General features: G+C 38.0%; 1 protein-coding gene across 1 annotated transcript; it reads left to right on the top strand.

The window, feature by feature from the left end:
- Window positions 1-1,273: 1,273 nt before the first annotated feature.
- crip2l (cysteine-rich protein 2-like) lies at window positions 1,274-15,228 on the top strand. Its single transcript, XM_051645380.1, has 8 exons — window positions 1,274-1,449; window positions 7,046-7,140; window positions 10,817-10,874; window positions 11,383-11,517; window positions 12,188-12,256; window positions 12,513-12,607; window positions 14,074-14,131; window positions 14,261-15,228. Exons 1-8 carry the CDS (start codon window positions 1,407-1,409, stop codon window positions 14,323-14,325), a joined length of 618 nt encoding a protein of 205 aa, XP_051501340.1. The 5' UTR covers window positions 1,274-1,406; the 3' UTR covers window positions 14,326-15,228.
- Window positions 15,229-15,611: the final 383 nt, after the last annotated feature.

The raw sequence follows: 15,611 nt of genomic DNA, 5'->3' as shown, positions 1-15,611 counted from the left end.
TGCACATTATTCCAAACTTTTGGTCACCAGTGTAACTGTAATATTTAACTTGCTTCCTGTGTGCTTTCATAAAGTGTACAAAGCCAAAAAGTGGAAAACAGACACAAACTATGCTTATTTTAGGAAAAGAGCATCTCTTTTGGGATTCTAAGTGCCTCTGTAAAAAATTTATTTTAAAATCCAATACCGGATGTGTTTACACCGCAACTGTTTAAAGAGATACAACATACAAGATAAGGCTGAAACTCTGTTGATATAAGCCTACATTTTAAGCAGAATGGGAATTCCACGAATCATAAAGCCTAAACATTCTCAACTAAATCAATCTTTCTAAGCCGCTGTTTAAAGTTATTTGTGCCCCATGACATCATCCAACTGTTTCTGTCTAAGGTAAATGGCCCCTCTTGTTCATTATCAGCCAAATCTGTCATTAATCAATTCCCTTTATTTGTTCAGTTGATTTGAAATTCTGTAAATCATGTTGCTATGGCATACAGGGGGTCAAAAGAAAAGATACTTTGAAAAATGTCAGTGAGAGAACATCTTATTCACTTTACAGCCTCAGCCACCATTCACTTTTAGTGTATGGAAAGCAAAAAGATGCAGTGAAAGTGAATGATGACTGAGGCTGTCAGTCCCTAACATTCTACATAACATATTTTTTTGTGCTCAGTGGAAGAAAGAAGGTCACGTGGTTTAGAACAACATGAGTGTGAGTACAGTACTGTGTATGATGTCAGAATTTTAATTGCTGGGTGAACTATCTCTTTAATATTTGAAAGAGGAAGGGGTCCAGAATTGACTGCTCTTTGCTACTGGCAAATCAAGTCTAAATTTGTCCCTGACAGCTGAAATGATGGCACCATCATACAGAATACCATGAAAGATATGCAATCTTGTCGGCCGGTGTGATGCTGGAATTTAAATTAGCACATTGAGTAATGACATAGAAGCAGGGTTTGAGTGACATTTATTTAATATCCATAAAAAAAAATAAAAAAATAAAAATAGAATGCATTTAAATAACTGAGTAGGTCACACAGTCATATTTGCATGTGATCTGAATTTCAGTGTTATGCATCTTCCTGCTGGAAATAAGATTAGAATGTACAGACAGTCTGCATCCACCTGCATCAGTCCTATAGAGAGAGAGAGAGAGAGAGAGAGAGAGAGTGTGAGTGAGTGCGGGTGAGTGTGCTGACATCAGTTGCTCAATGAAATGAAGGGTGCGCACATTCACTTGCCCTCTGACGTCATATAGGGAGGATCCGCGCGCTGGCTATATTGAAAGGGAGGATGCGCTCGCGCTTTGAGCATCGCTGAGATCGAGACAGTGCCATTTGTTAAATCTAAATACAAGATAATAATTTGCTCAAATTAAAGGAACGTGTAGCTTTTTATGGAACATGGCATCAAAATGTCCAAAATGTGACAAAACGGTTTATTTTGGTAAGTGGTCCTTCTTTTCCGATCCTTTTTGCAATGGCACTAGGTTAAAACAATGCCCACGCTGGCGAAATGACTGTCTGCAACGTATTTGTTGTTAAATTAGTTGTCTGAATTATGTTTATCGTGGTATGCATTATAGATAATAGATAATACATTGTGCAATACATAATACAGTGTACATTGTGCTTGATATTAATTGGCTACTTAGGAGGGAACGATATTTTCACTGAATGAATTCCTGTTTTATGATTAAGATTCGTCCACTTGCATTACAGAAGCTGAAATCTGATCATGCAATTTTAACTGCCTTTGTCGGATTAGATTTAAGATAGGCTACAATGAATATTTACAGTAGCATATGCAGTTACATAATTTGAAAGGAAATCAAATATGAATACAAGATCGTTTTTGATTATTGCAGAATTAATAATGCATGAAGTATGAAATGCACAATTATGGTGGTTGAGAGTAGGCTATATTTGAAACAGGCAGTATCTCAGACACAGACCCAAATAGCATTAGTTTAAATTCATTGATTAGGTGTGACTACAAATATTAGGTGTTTTTTTTTTTTTTATTCTTTTTTTTTTCAGACGAAACTTCCATGTTTAATGGATAATAATTTACAATGTATGTTCACCTGAACAGAGTTAGTGTGAACAGCCATTAGTGAAAGAAGAATTTAATTAGTAGCATATCCACCAATACACCACCACAGTTTCAGAGGCATAAACTGCTTACTACTGTAGATCAGCCATGCAGTCAAAATCTGATTTGACCCATTTTTAGAATCTGGTAAATACTTGCTACACTCTTTTGTCCAGTCTACACATTATTTATTAGCCTTTTGCTTTCCATTTCCATTCCTAGAAAGCCTCCTTTGAATGGGGTGTGTACCACATTTAGTTTCAAACAGAGCTCTTCTTCGTTTTCATTATTTTCTTCCTCATGCTCTTCTCATTTTTAATATATAAATAGCAGAAAGATTATTTTAAACTGCAGGTGTCATCTGGCATTTCCCCCCACAACGTAATTAGTCATTAATTAGACATTAAACTGTATATAGCTATCCACTGTTATTTTCTCCATCTCTTTATTGTGTAATCCCCTGCAGGGAGGGGTCAGTTTGTTCTTTTATTTATTTATTTATTTATTTATTTATTTACGACAAATGTTAATGCTCTCACAGTAAATGAACAACAGTTTTGGAGTCTACATTGTAAAAGTAGTAACCTGCAATTGTTACCTTAAAGGGATAGTTCTCCCAAAAATGAATATTCTCTCAAAATTTATCCCAGATGTGTACGACTTTCTTTCTTCTGCAGAACACAAACGAAGATTTTTAGAAAAGTATCTCAGCTCTGTGACAAGTGAATAGTGACCAAAACTTTGAAGCTCCAAAAAACACATAAATGCAGAATAAAAGTAATCCATAAGACTCTGGTGGTCTAATCCATGTCTTCTGAAGCGATACAATCGGTTTTGGGTGAAAACAGACCAAAGTATAACTCCTTTTCCTTTTATGAAATTTGACATCTGCAGTCTCATTGGTGATCATTATTTTAAGCTTGATTACACTTCCTGGTTCCATCTAGCATGTGTTAAGCACTAGCTCAAGCTTGAAATCATGATCGTGCCTAGAGACTGCAATGGCGAGATGTGCTGTAAAAAAGAGTTACATTTTGATCTTTTCTCGCCCAAAACCAAGTCTTATGGATTTCTTTTGTAGTGCCTTTATGTGTTTTTTGGAGCCTCAGAGATTTGGTCACCATTCACTTGCATTGTATGGACCTACAGAGCTGAGATATTTTTTTAAAATTTGTTTGTGTTCAGCAGAAGAAACAAAGTCATACACATCTGCATGGGATGGCATGAGGGTGAGTAAATGATGAGAGAATTTTCATTTTTGGGTGACCTATTCCTTTAAGAACCATCCAAAAAAAAAAAAAAAAAAATCACTGAGCCCTTGTTTGTGCAGGTCTTTTTCTTTCCAACCACTGACTAACACTAACTTATAACACCAATGAATATACAGTCATTATACACCAGAAGATCAAAAACTTTTTCTCTATTGTTTCGAAAGAGTTTGCAACCTTTGTAACTTTCCGTCAGACTAAAAACTGCCATGCGTATTCTCACTATGGAAACAGCTAATTTCATACTTTAGGTTAAGAGGACATTGTGAGCCCATTAAACAGAACAGCAATTCTAGAGACAAGGCCTCATTAATTACTGTCTGCTCATCTCTCTGCACATTTGTTTGCACCACAAAAACATTCAGTTCTTAATCTTGTTAATATCTCTAGCTGTGTGGAAATGTGCTATTGTGGAAAGAGATGCGTCTTATGAGGAGAAAGATTGAGCAAGAAAGAGAAAGTTAATTTAAAATGAAGAGTGGTTTTTTTCTATCTTAAATACTTTCTCCTATCCCAGCTTAGTATGCAGAGACGACAGTTACTAACAGTTACTAACAAGTGGTATCGCCCATCAGATATTTTTGCATCAATTTACCTTTTGACGCTACTGATTACACACAGCGCAAGCAGCCTCAGAGACACTGATTCTAGTCCCATGGAAACCATGAAGTAATTACATTCACCTAATCAATAAATTGGTTTCCATCCACGTATTTTTATGCGCATTTTGGGATATTGTATGAAAACTACTGGATGGAAACACCAAGATGCGAATAAAATCTCCAAAATGTGCATAAAATAGTTGATATTTTTTATTCGATAATAAAAAATGTGCATAAACTATGATGAAAACACATTAACCGAATAAACTATATTGGATTTATAAGGAATACAAGCTAGACATAAAAAAGGTCATGTGACTGAATAACTCGTTCATAACAGGACTAACCAGAGGACCAATCATTACATCTGAAGTGTTGCTTTGGTCATCCTGAAATAACGGTGTCCTAAAACTCCTAAGTCTGCAAAGAGTTTGCGAAGCTATTTAATATTAACTTAAACTTTGTCAAAGAACAGGTTTATTGACACTTTTGAAAAATATCATATAGATCGAGCCGAACAGCAAAGATATACGGAAGGAGGAACACACACACATAGTGCTCCCAGAATTGTGTGATGCGCTGTCACTCCCTGAAATGAGACAAAGTTCTTTACAGTGCTTTGTCTGTGTGCTCTAAACTGGGAGTATTTTAGTAATGAAAGAGTCACAGTTGCTACAATTTCTCCAGAAATAATGTTTTTTTTATTTATTTTTTTTATCCCCTTTTCTCCCAATTTGGAATGCCCAATTCCCACTACTTAGTAGTTCGTCGTGGTGGCGCGGTTACTTACCTCAATCCAGGTGGCGGAGGACAAATCTCAGCTGCCTCCGCTTCTGAGACCGTCAATCTGCGCATCTTATCACGTGGCTCGTTGTGCATGAAACCACTCATGCTATTCTCCGCGGTCCACGCACAACTCACCACGTGCCCCACTGAGAGCGAGAACCACTAATCGCGACCACGAGGAGGTTACCCCATGTGACTCTACCCTCCCTAGCAACCGGGCCAATTTGGTTGCTTAGGAGACTTGGCTAGAGTCACTCAGCACGACCTGGATTCAAACTCGCGACTCCAGGGGTGGTAGTCAGCGTCAATACTCGCTGAGCTGCCCAGGCCCCCCAGAAATTACAATTTTGTTTTTTTGAACACATGGTATGGATAAATTAAATTTGCAACTTGGATAGAAACAGCTAATAATGAGCACATTTCAGAAGTTGCATTTCTCTCTAAGATTTTTTTTATTTTATTTTTTGTGGATTTTTTCCCCTATTTCTCCCAATTTGGAATGCCTTGTGGTTGCATAGTGATTCGCCTCAGTCCGGGTGGCAGAGGACGAATTCCAGTTGCCTCTGCGTCTGAGACAGTCAACCCACACATCTTATCACGTGGCTTGCTGAGCGTGTTGCCACGGAGACATAGCGCGTGTGGAGACTTCACTCCATCCACTGCGGCAACCACGCTCAACTCACCACGCGCCCCACTGAGAACGAACCACATTATAGCGACCACGAGGAGGTTACCCCATGTGACTCTACCCTCCCTAGCAACCAGGCCAATTTGGTTGCTTAGGAGACCTGGCTGGAGTCGCTCAGCACGCCCTGGGATTCGAACTAGCGAGCTAGTGATCTCCAGGGGTGGTAGCCAGCGTATTTTACCACTGAGCTACCCAGGCCTCCACTTTCTCTCTAAGATTAATTTTTTACTCTATTGACGGTTAGGTTGGGTTGAGGTGTTTGGTTAATAAAATAATTATTCCTGTTAACTGTAATACATCATTTACAATAAAAATACAACATTTGTTTGGTGCCGCTTTTGTCGCTGTGGACATCAACAACACTTCTATCTTCGGCCATTGTGGGCAGTGGTTTCGAATTTTGATAAGCACTGATCAATTTCAGCAAGAGAACTTCTCGACCTCCTGTGGCTGATTTTACAGTCTAACCCTTTAGTTTTGTTGGTGTAACCTAATGTTTTCAGCTATGTTAAATAATATTTTGAATAAAAAACAATTAATTTAGACATTACCTCATGAAGCACATTTTTAGGTTAACATTTTGTTTTCAGTGTATTTTCTGCTTGAATTTTTTAAAAGTTTGATATAAAAGTTTATTGTGTGGTTCTTTGTTCTTGTCTCAAGTAATGAGTGCACTGCTCTGTGGACAATGACTAATGAGGGTGTTCTGTGCTCCCTGGGGCATGTGCCTGGAATATTCTGGGCTGGATCTGACAGAGGACAGATTTGATAAGAACCTTTCACTTCATAAGAGTGTTTCTCTGCCCTCCACCACTCCCTGATATCTTCTGAGACAGTAATCAGAGATGGAAACTTTATTGAACATTAGGGTTCACATTATTCCTCTGTGGGCTCAGTCACTCACATTAAGATGTTAATTGACAAAACCATCACAAGACTAAATGGATAAACACATTCAGTGGTCCAGGATAGCCTGGTAGACAGTTTTTTGTGCTGACGAGAAACAGTTGAGACACAAACCACCATTTCATTACTGTGATTGCAAGACAACACCATATTGGTTTGGTCTAAAACCTTAAGTATTACAGCGGTTAATTCAGCCCAAATTGCAAAACATAAATACTCCATTCAAACTTTGTTCTGTAGATGGGTGATTCTTCAACTTCGACACTTGTGGACTTCTAGGAAGTAAAGTCTCATTAAAACATTTTTAAAACATTACTAAATGTCCAATAGTGTATCAACATTTGTCTGTTATTCTGATTTATGTCAGTTTTGTCATTGTTTTTCTGAAAGTCATGAAAATTCCCAGCACAGTGTCATTTCCATCAAGTGTGGTGGAGATGACACCATGGCAGTTGTAATTTTTGAAAAAAATAAAAAAATAAATAAACAATCTAAATGATTTTCACACAATAAATATTGAAATAGTAGATGTTTATTTTACTCTTTTAATGGAGTTGTTATATGTCTATCAGAATACTCTGAAACATAATTTAAACACATTATTATTCAAAGAGACACCTCTTAAACCATCTTCTTAATGTTAACATCTTCAGATAAATGTTGATCTGCAAAATGGGATATGTCTATGTGTCTCACAGCAGAGAAAGTGACATCTCTGGGGAAAGACTGGCACAAATTCTGTCTGAAGTGTGAACGCTGTAACAAGACCCTGAATCCAGGAGGACATGCTGAGGTGAGAGGAAAAAAAGCAAAGAACAAAAAAAAAAAAAAAAAAGCAAAGAAAGTGATCAGATATATCAGTTAAGGACCCCATAAAATGGTTTGAAAAATGCAATCAATCTATCCATACACTTTCAATTTTCATTCTTGTGATGATGATTTTCCTGTTGAAGTTGGGGTGGGACATGTCAAAAAGCATGTCCTTTAAAAAAAACAAAAAAAAAAAGCCATTAGCCTTTAGTTTATATCACAGCCATGAACGTGATTTGCTCTTTGCTATTACATGTCAAAAGTAGGTGGTATAAGGGGCAGGGGACTTTTGTATACACCCCTGAATGCAAGATGAATCATCAATATTTTTGGTTAATTTTTTTTAGAAGAGAAAGACAGTAAATATATATTATAAAGCATTTCTTAACTTTTTCTCAATTTGTTGCTCCGACCCCATCAAGTGATTTGTTCAGTGATCGCACTCAGCTGCATATTATCACAAATGCAGATTGTAATCCATAGTGATTCTGTCACCAAGCATTTTTCCTGGGGTTCTCCTACTCTAAAAAGCAGAGGCACTACAGTTTGTTTTTACGGAAAGTTATTTCTTTATTTACTGGAAGCTGAGGAGATAAATACACAATCACACACATTTACAAGGCAAACTTACTACATGAAACACATCCTAAATCATTCTAATACAATTGTTTATGTTCATATGGTACTCCTGTTGATATTTCAGTGAGCTCCACGTGACAAGAAATCAGAGAGAGAGAGGTGTGGAGAGTCGTTATGTCTGTCACCCCTCAACTATTTTGTATCCACAAGTGTGACATACCTCTGACTGAAGAGAGTGAGATCTCAGCAAAATAGTTGGCAAGTGTGCCCTTACACCAATGGGATACTGTATGTGACTCAAAGAGGGTGACCAGAACTTTGGACACATAACCCTCTCTAGGCTTCAGATCAGATTTTGACAAGCCCGGTCCAAACTCTATTAGAGTCGTTGAACGACAAGGCCTAAAGGGACCTAACACATTTGACTGATGCCAAAGCGACTAGTAGCACAATCTTTAATTAGAGTCTGTGTAAGCTTATCCCCTTTAATTGCCCAAATGGGGAACCACATTTAAAGCGCATTTAATACCAGTGCTAAGTCCAGACTGGGACGGTAGTGGGGAGAGAGGGTCTTAGCAGTCTCACACCACACAAAATGTACTTACAAGAGGGTGTTTGCCAACAGACAAACCACCAAAGAGGTTATGGCCGGTCACTATGGCAGTGACGTTTGCTTTAAGCATGGGTGGAGTAAGTCCTGCATCCAAGGGCTCTGATGAGAAGTAGAGTATCATCTGCACAGAGCAACGTGCTAGGTCCTTATCACGGGAGGATCACCAGTCAGCAAAAAGTCACTATTTTAAGGCATACAGCCGCCCCATCATGGGGGCCCTGGCCTGTAGTATGGTGTCGCCTTCCAGGTGCCGAAGACTGGACAACCATCACACAGGATATGATTGACACATTCCCGGCCTGTGTTGGATGCATCTGCCCTGACAAGTTTGCATCTGGCCACTCTGCCGAGTGCAGTGCCCTTCTGATAGAACACGGGTATTCTCTACATAGCTAGCAAGGCTAAACAACGGAGCATCATGGGTAGTTGCCACCACATGTGATAAAGGACTCTCAAGTTGACCTAGAATGGTTACAGCAGCCGCAGTGGCCATCAAACCCAAAACCTGCTGGAACTGGTGCAGTGGTAGGGCTACCACCGGCTTGAACTGGAGTATAGATTGAGTGCATTCATCGGTCGATATGGCCACCAAGTCATGTTTCATTCCAAGAAAGAAACTTGCCGACTGGGCACCAACACGATTTTCATTTAGGTAGTTCAGTACATGGATAGGAATCTCAATAATGGCCTATGACGATGGGCTATCTGCACATGAAAGAATGCATCTTTCAGACTGATTGACACAGACCAGTCCAGAGGACAGACGTGAAACAAATTCTGTCTCGGAGTAATCATCTTGAATGGAGACTTTGTGATTGTCTGATTCAAGCGTCTTACGTCCAGTATAGGCTGTAGCCCACCATCCTTCTTGGTTCTAGCAGAAAATAGTGGCTGTAGAAGTCTTTCTGTACACCAGTACAGTACCAATTGGATCTTTGGCGACAAGACATTGTCCCTCTGAGCACAAAATTGGTACCTTCTGCATCGTGAAGCTGTTAAAGCGAGGCGGATGCCTCGTGAACTGAAGCACATGTACATGTACAACTGTGTTCAGTACCCACCTGGAGATCTCCAGAAGCCCACACCAGGGCTCACCTGTGACCGATGGGGTCCAAATGCTACCCACCTTCATGGGTGTTTGTTCAGCACAACCGTGTTTTTTTAGTTGAAGCTGGAACTTCTGTAAGTTTTGTGTGTATTTTTGTGCCTCGTGGGACCACAACAGGGTTTGAAAAAAACTTGACGGCGGGGAAGCAAAAGGGCTGCATTGGGGACACAGAGGTATTTTTTTCTGCCCCAGGCCCTCTTGAGGGTCAGGGAAAATAACACTGTGTATGTCTTAAATCGTATTGTTGCAACATGGCAGTCTTGTGGCACGTTGTTTACAACAGCAAGACAGGCAATGAAGTGACTAGCATCATGCTGCAAACTCGTTCCTGGATCACAACAGCGAGAAGGCTGCTAGGTAAAATGGAGGCACCATAAATCTCTGTGTTTTGACATCGCAGTCTTCTGGCATGCCTTCAACAATAGTAAAAACCTGTTTGTCCTCCTGCCCGCAGGCAATAAACAGTGCTTGCACTTAACGGGCGAAGTTCTTGATATGGAGGAGAGGAGGCACGCACTGCTTGGGCCTGTGTCTTATCATCCTAAAATCTCCACGCTCTATATCCTGTCCTCACGCACTTCTCTTGTCCGGTCCCCCAGGAGCCGAAGACGAAATATGGCTTAAGGAAAGGGAAGAGGCTTCGGCTTTCAGAACGAAAGTGAGCTGAGAATGAAGCGTTTTGAGTTTCTTGAGTTCACAGTGAATGCAATCGGTCTCACCAAGTGCCGCTGGTAAAGCAGAGAGAAGATAGGAGATTGACTCATTGAAATTCTGATGATGTGGCATTGTGCCCAGGCTTATATGTGTGCGACACACGTGTATGGGGGCGGAGCAACATGTGTCACCTGCCAATATATACAGTAATTGCTGTGATTTGATGGGGTTTCAGAGATCGGTACTGCTGAGAGGAGCTCCAACAGGGTCAGCTACTGACGCAGCATCAAAGTGACCTCGACAGTTTTGATTTCATGGGGTTAAAAAGATATAAATAAAAAAAAAAACATTCTGTTATTAAATAGAGCTCATTATAGACTTAAATAAGAACACTGGCATTTTAACTCGGTTACACTGTCATGTAAATTCACTTACTAAAATGGATGTTTCATATTCTAAATAATGATGTAGATAATTCACAGTTTCAACTGCACTGGGTAACACACTGTTATCTGTAAAGCAAAGAGCCTTAGTGTTAAACAAATATCATCTGTACAGTTAGCTATTTGCTCTTTAGATGTTGAGAATATTGCATCCTTTAATCTTTTGACTGCATGGGTGTTAATTTTTTATGACAACTGACTAGGATGTCAGGAACTGGATGCCTAATTAATTTCAGTGATGTGCTTTGTCCACTGTTCGCAGCATGATGGGAAACCATACTGCCACAAGCCATGCTATGCTGCCCTCTATGGACCAAAAGGTGCAGTATGTCTAATTAGTGTCTGGAATCACTCTGTTAATAATTTGTGGCACTTGCAGGAATTAGGGCACTCTTTGCTTTAATCCTACAGATTCTTAATTAGATAGACAGAGCTGGTTCAACACTTAAATCTCTGATCTTTATATGGACTGACTCATTTTTACAAGCATAAACTCTGCATGAATTTAAAAGCCATTTTCAATGTGTTGAGATAACGAAATGCATGCGCTATAAAATGAAATGTATAAGTAGATTCACAGGCAAACCCAGCTGAATTATTTTTTTGCTTCAACCAGGCTTGCTTGTCTCCCAGCCTGGTCAGGATTGTCTGTTGGCAGGTTTTAGTTAGGGTTTCTAAACTTTTCAGTTGGTTATGCAGGGAGACCAGTTTAAACAGTCTAGGACAATCAAAACATCTTAGAAAGATAAAAAAAAAAAGTTCTTTTGTAGCAGGGAAGTGACTATACTGCCTTAAAGACTTAAGAAGGTTCATTTTGTTTTTCTGTAGGTGTAAATATTGGTGGGGCCGGCGCATATGTATATGATACACCTGCGAACGATGCCCCTGCCCCCGTTGCCATGGAAACCCAGGTCAAAGCTGAAAAGAAGAAAGCATCTGCTCCTACCAGGGGCCCAGTGAAGGGTGAGTTTTTCGGAAATATCTTGCTCTGCTACAGTAATATACCTACTAATGCAGTGGTAATGGTCACCTGCTGATAATAATAACAGTTTTTATGGAATAGAATTGTGGTAAGACTGTAATAGTGCTGCAAAACAGTTATAATTAGTGGTTAAAAATAATGAAAATAATTATGGCTCATACTTATGGTGAGGGATTTGAACAAACGCCTTACTCCAAGTATTACACTTTGTGACATGAGGAATGATCCCTCAAATCATGCGGCTTGTTGAAAAGAGGTGTCCTACTACTTATCTAAGCAATTTAAATTATGATTTGTGCCTCATGGAAGATAAAATAGTCTGAAAAATCTCTAAAACCTGCGTCATATCGAAGGACTAGAATATCACAGAGACTTGGGCCAGTAAGCAACTACCTAGCTACCACACTGAACAACCTTGCACCCATCAAGTAATGCCCAAGGAACCACCCCCAAACTTTTAGCAACCGCATAGCAACTCCCTGGCAACCAGAAAATGTAAAAATCAAATTCTTCGTTCTATGACAACAAAAAGGATGATAATATTGAATTCCTTGTTGTATTTTCTCATGACTACTACATTTATGGTAATTCAATGTATATTTACTGCATGTGAATAATTGTTTTATACCTAATTGTTTCGGTTTTCTCCAGCTGCAAGCTTCAGTTCATTCTCTGGTGAGCCAAACATCTGCCCAAGGTGCAACAAAACAGTGTACTTTGGTAAGCACTGACATTCAGACACCAGATATGGACTTGAGCTGGAACATGCTTATCAATGACGTGCACAGAACGGGGGCTACAGGGGCGGCAGATTTCTCTTCACACTTTGTCCATGTCCTTTCGCCCCTGCCTCTGCACATCACATGTGCTGTGCACATCACTGATGTGTATACAGCAATACTGGGAAATACATTAGCATTTATTGAGGTTGCCTGATGCTTACAGAAGTGCCTGCGATTCCTTCTTTGTGTTTCAGCTGAAAAGGTCACCTCCCTGGGTAAAGACTGGCACAGACCCTGTCTGCGATGTGAGAGGTGCAGTAAGACTCTGGCCCCAGGCAGCCATGCAGAGGTTAGTGTGAATTTACAATATATCCCTGTAATCCTTACAATATATATGCATGCTTACAGTATGTTCAGTTACTTGTTTTGTCATGTTCAGAGTTATTTTTGTAATCCAAAATCATTTGTGGATTGTCACCAACGTTGAGTTCAGTGTGTGCCATATTAAATATTCAGCTCACCTCAACAGCATAAAAAACAAAAAAAATCAACAACAACAAAAAAAAAACACCCCCTTAATTGTTTTTAAAAATATCTATTTTTTTTCTGTACTATAATGTTCAGTATTGGCACTTGTGGTGTAGTGTGCAAGTTATGATTAGACTTAATCAATCACTAAGCTTAGTTTATACACTAAAAAAATGAAGTCATTGCCTTTAATGGAATTTGTGAATGTTTTTACAACCAGTTTAGTCATTTTCATTGAGCCAACATAATTAAGTTAAATTAGGTCAAATCAATGTACAATAGTACTTTTAACTCAGCTTCATAAGATTAGTCAAACTCAATTTAATAATGTTTATTTAATTAATGTATTTTAATTTCTTATGTTGGTCCAGCTTAATAGATTAATCATTAGTAATTGCCAGGTGAGCAATCTAAGGACAGTGAAATTTGATAGCAACTGCTTACGGAGGAAAGCAGCACTCGAACCAAACATTACTTGAACGTGAAAGTTCATCCTCAAACTAAGCACAAGTGCCATTCTTCACCACAATGATAACCCCCAAAACTCCAGGCTAACAGACACTTTTTAAAAACCAATATAACAGAATATTATACATGAACAAATCTCCTCATATACTTATTTTGCTCAAATGCATTAAATAACACTTAATATTAACATTTGTTCACCCCATCCAGTCCCATGCAAAGCATGCAAGGAAATCCCTGGCCCAGTTTCTTCAATGCTACAAAAAGTATTTATGTAGTCCCAACTCAGATGGATTAAGTAAACTTACATTTTACACATTTAATTGGATAGAACGCAATTAAATCAAATTGACAAAATGTACTAGAATTGTGTTTCTGTAGTTCATTTATATTGTGCATGCAAACCAGTTGTGATCTATTGTAACACTATTTCAACTGGTCTTGGTGAAATGTTAAAATTAAATACGCACCAAGTTCCCACTAATCACCATAATGATGACTTCAAATGAAACACAACTATTTACGCCATTATCCCACGATGCAGCACAATATGGTTACTTTTAACAGTAATTTGTTGTTTTATGACAGTAAACAACCTAGCCTGTGTTGATTTCAAAGTAAAATTACGAAAACTGTATTTAATTGTCAGAAATGAGTGTTAAATCTTGTAAAATTCTGGCAATATTTTAAATTGATGTACAACAGATTAAATGAAAGACTTCATGCTGTCATTTTAATAGTCATCATTTATTGTCTATCAGGCAGATATCTGTAAATATCATAAAGGTACATAGTGTACATGGTTTCTGTTTTAAACTGCAGCACGACGGCCAGCCCTACTGCCATAAACCATGTTATGCTGTTCTCTATGGACCAAAAGGTACATTTTCCAATTTTATTCTTCAGATATTCGTGGAAAGAGATCTGTCAGTGTTCTGTCAGTATAATATTCGGAACAATAAAAACCCTGCCTCTCATAGCCTGATGTTGTTTCACTTTCTTTGTTCAGGAGTAAACACCGGAGGTGTTGGCAGTTACATATATGAGGACCCAAACACTGAAAGCCAGCCCTGAAAAACACCACAATTAATTACACCAGCATTATCTGCACCCTTAGATTCAAACTTCTCTCTTCCTTTATGTCAACTTCCTCTCTTTTTTAAGTCTGAACTTATTATGTTAATCTACAGAGTGGCACTACATATTAACCTACCAATATGAGCTATAGTATTACTACTTACTAACAGGAAGATGTGTCTAGCCTTTCTGCTGTATTAATACAGGTTTTATATATTTTAAAGAATGTTGTTGAGACGTTAAGCTGTTTTTTTTTTTTTTTTTTTTTTTTTTTGTGACATTATTTGCAAGTAACAACAAAACTTAAACAGCTTAAATTATTATTTTTTTATTTTTATTTTTATTTTTTGTCATTTTCACTTCTACCATGGTTTAGATGTGTAGCAATTTAGAAATCTTATTTAATATAATTTATTGACGGTATCTGGTTTCTGAACTTTTTTTCTGAACTGAAGATCTGTTTATGTATCAAAAATATTTGTATTGGTAATTAAAAAGTATTGTTAATGTGTTGAATTGTTTTATTTCATTTCAGTTGTAGAATGCTGAAAATAAAAAAATAAAAAAACAAGAGAGAAACTAATGGTTACATCACCTTACATTTATAACAGTCTAAATCATGGCAATTGTGGGTTTACTTGTCTGTGTACAAAATGACTCTCAGGTTTATTTGTTTGCACTTGCCTTAGACATATATTTGTATACTCTTTTTTTGACATGATACATTTAGAAGTAAAAAAAAAAAAAAAAACTGTTTTGTCATGATATGTTTGACACAATAAATATCTGGTGACTATTGTTTGCAGAGAAAATACAGTACCTAGGACTTGTTCCAAAATTGATACAAAAGGCCCATATATTTACCATCAGAAAATATGGGATAATAAATATAGATCTTAACTATCTTTGTTTTTATTTTATTTTTTTTAGATAGTCTTATTTTCCTTCAAAACTCTGGTAGCACTCTAGGCCTACTGTAAAAAACTAAATATTGGATCACTTTGAAAAAGAAAAAGCTTTCTGATATTTTCTTTAAATACAGTGCTGGTTACACTCAAAAACATATATATTTTAAGCTATTTTTAAGATTTATGGATTTCAATTTCATAGCAAAATTCCATCCAACTGAACTGTGTACATAAAACAGTACGTGTAATAAAGCATTTCGAAATAGAGCGCAGCAGTGACCGCCCAGTTTTTCAGCCGTCTGGGTTCCGGAAGTATGTTTCCCCATTCATTTCTTCCATAGACTTTTAATAAAATCCTTCATAAGAAAAGTTGTG

The sequence above is a fragment of the Myxocyprinus asiaticus genome, chromosome 19 (genome assembly GCF_019703515.2).
Source record: "Myxocyprinus asiaticus isolate MX2 ecotype Aquarium Trade chromosome 19, UBuf_Myxa_2, whole genome shotgun sequence".
NCBI classification, from domain to species: Eukaryota; Metazoa; Chordata; class Actinopteri; order Cypriniformes; family Catostomidae; genus Myxocyprinus; species Myxocyprinus asiaticus.
The sequence above is the reverse complement of the archived record's forward strand: the minus strand, read 5'-3'. Positions and strand labels throughout refer to the sequence as shown.

Excerpts from the sequence above, each read along its gene's own strand:
- crip2l (XM_051645380.1), top strand. The coding sequence starts at position 1,407 with ATGGCATCAAAATGTCCAAAATGTGACAAAACGGTTTATTTTG. Across the intron at positions 12,257-12,512 it reads CAACAAAACAGTGTACTTTG|CTGAAAAGGTCACCTCCCTG; the intron begins GTAAGCACTGAC and ends TTTGTGTTTCAG. Across the intron at positions 12,608-14,073 it reads CCCCAGGCAGCCATGCAGAG|CACGACGGCCAGCCCTACTG; the intron begins GTTAGTGTGAAT and ends TTTAAACTGCAG.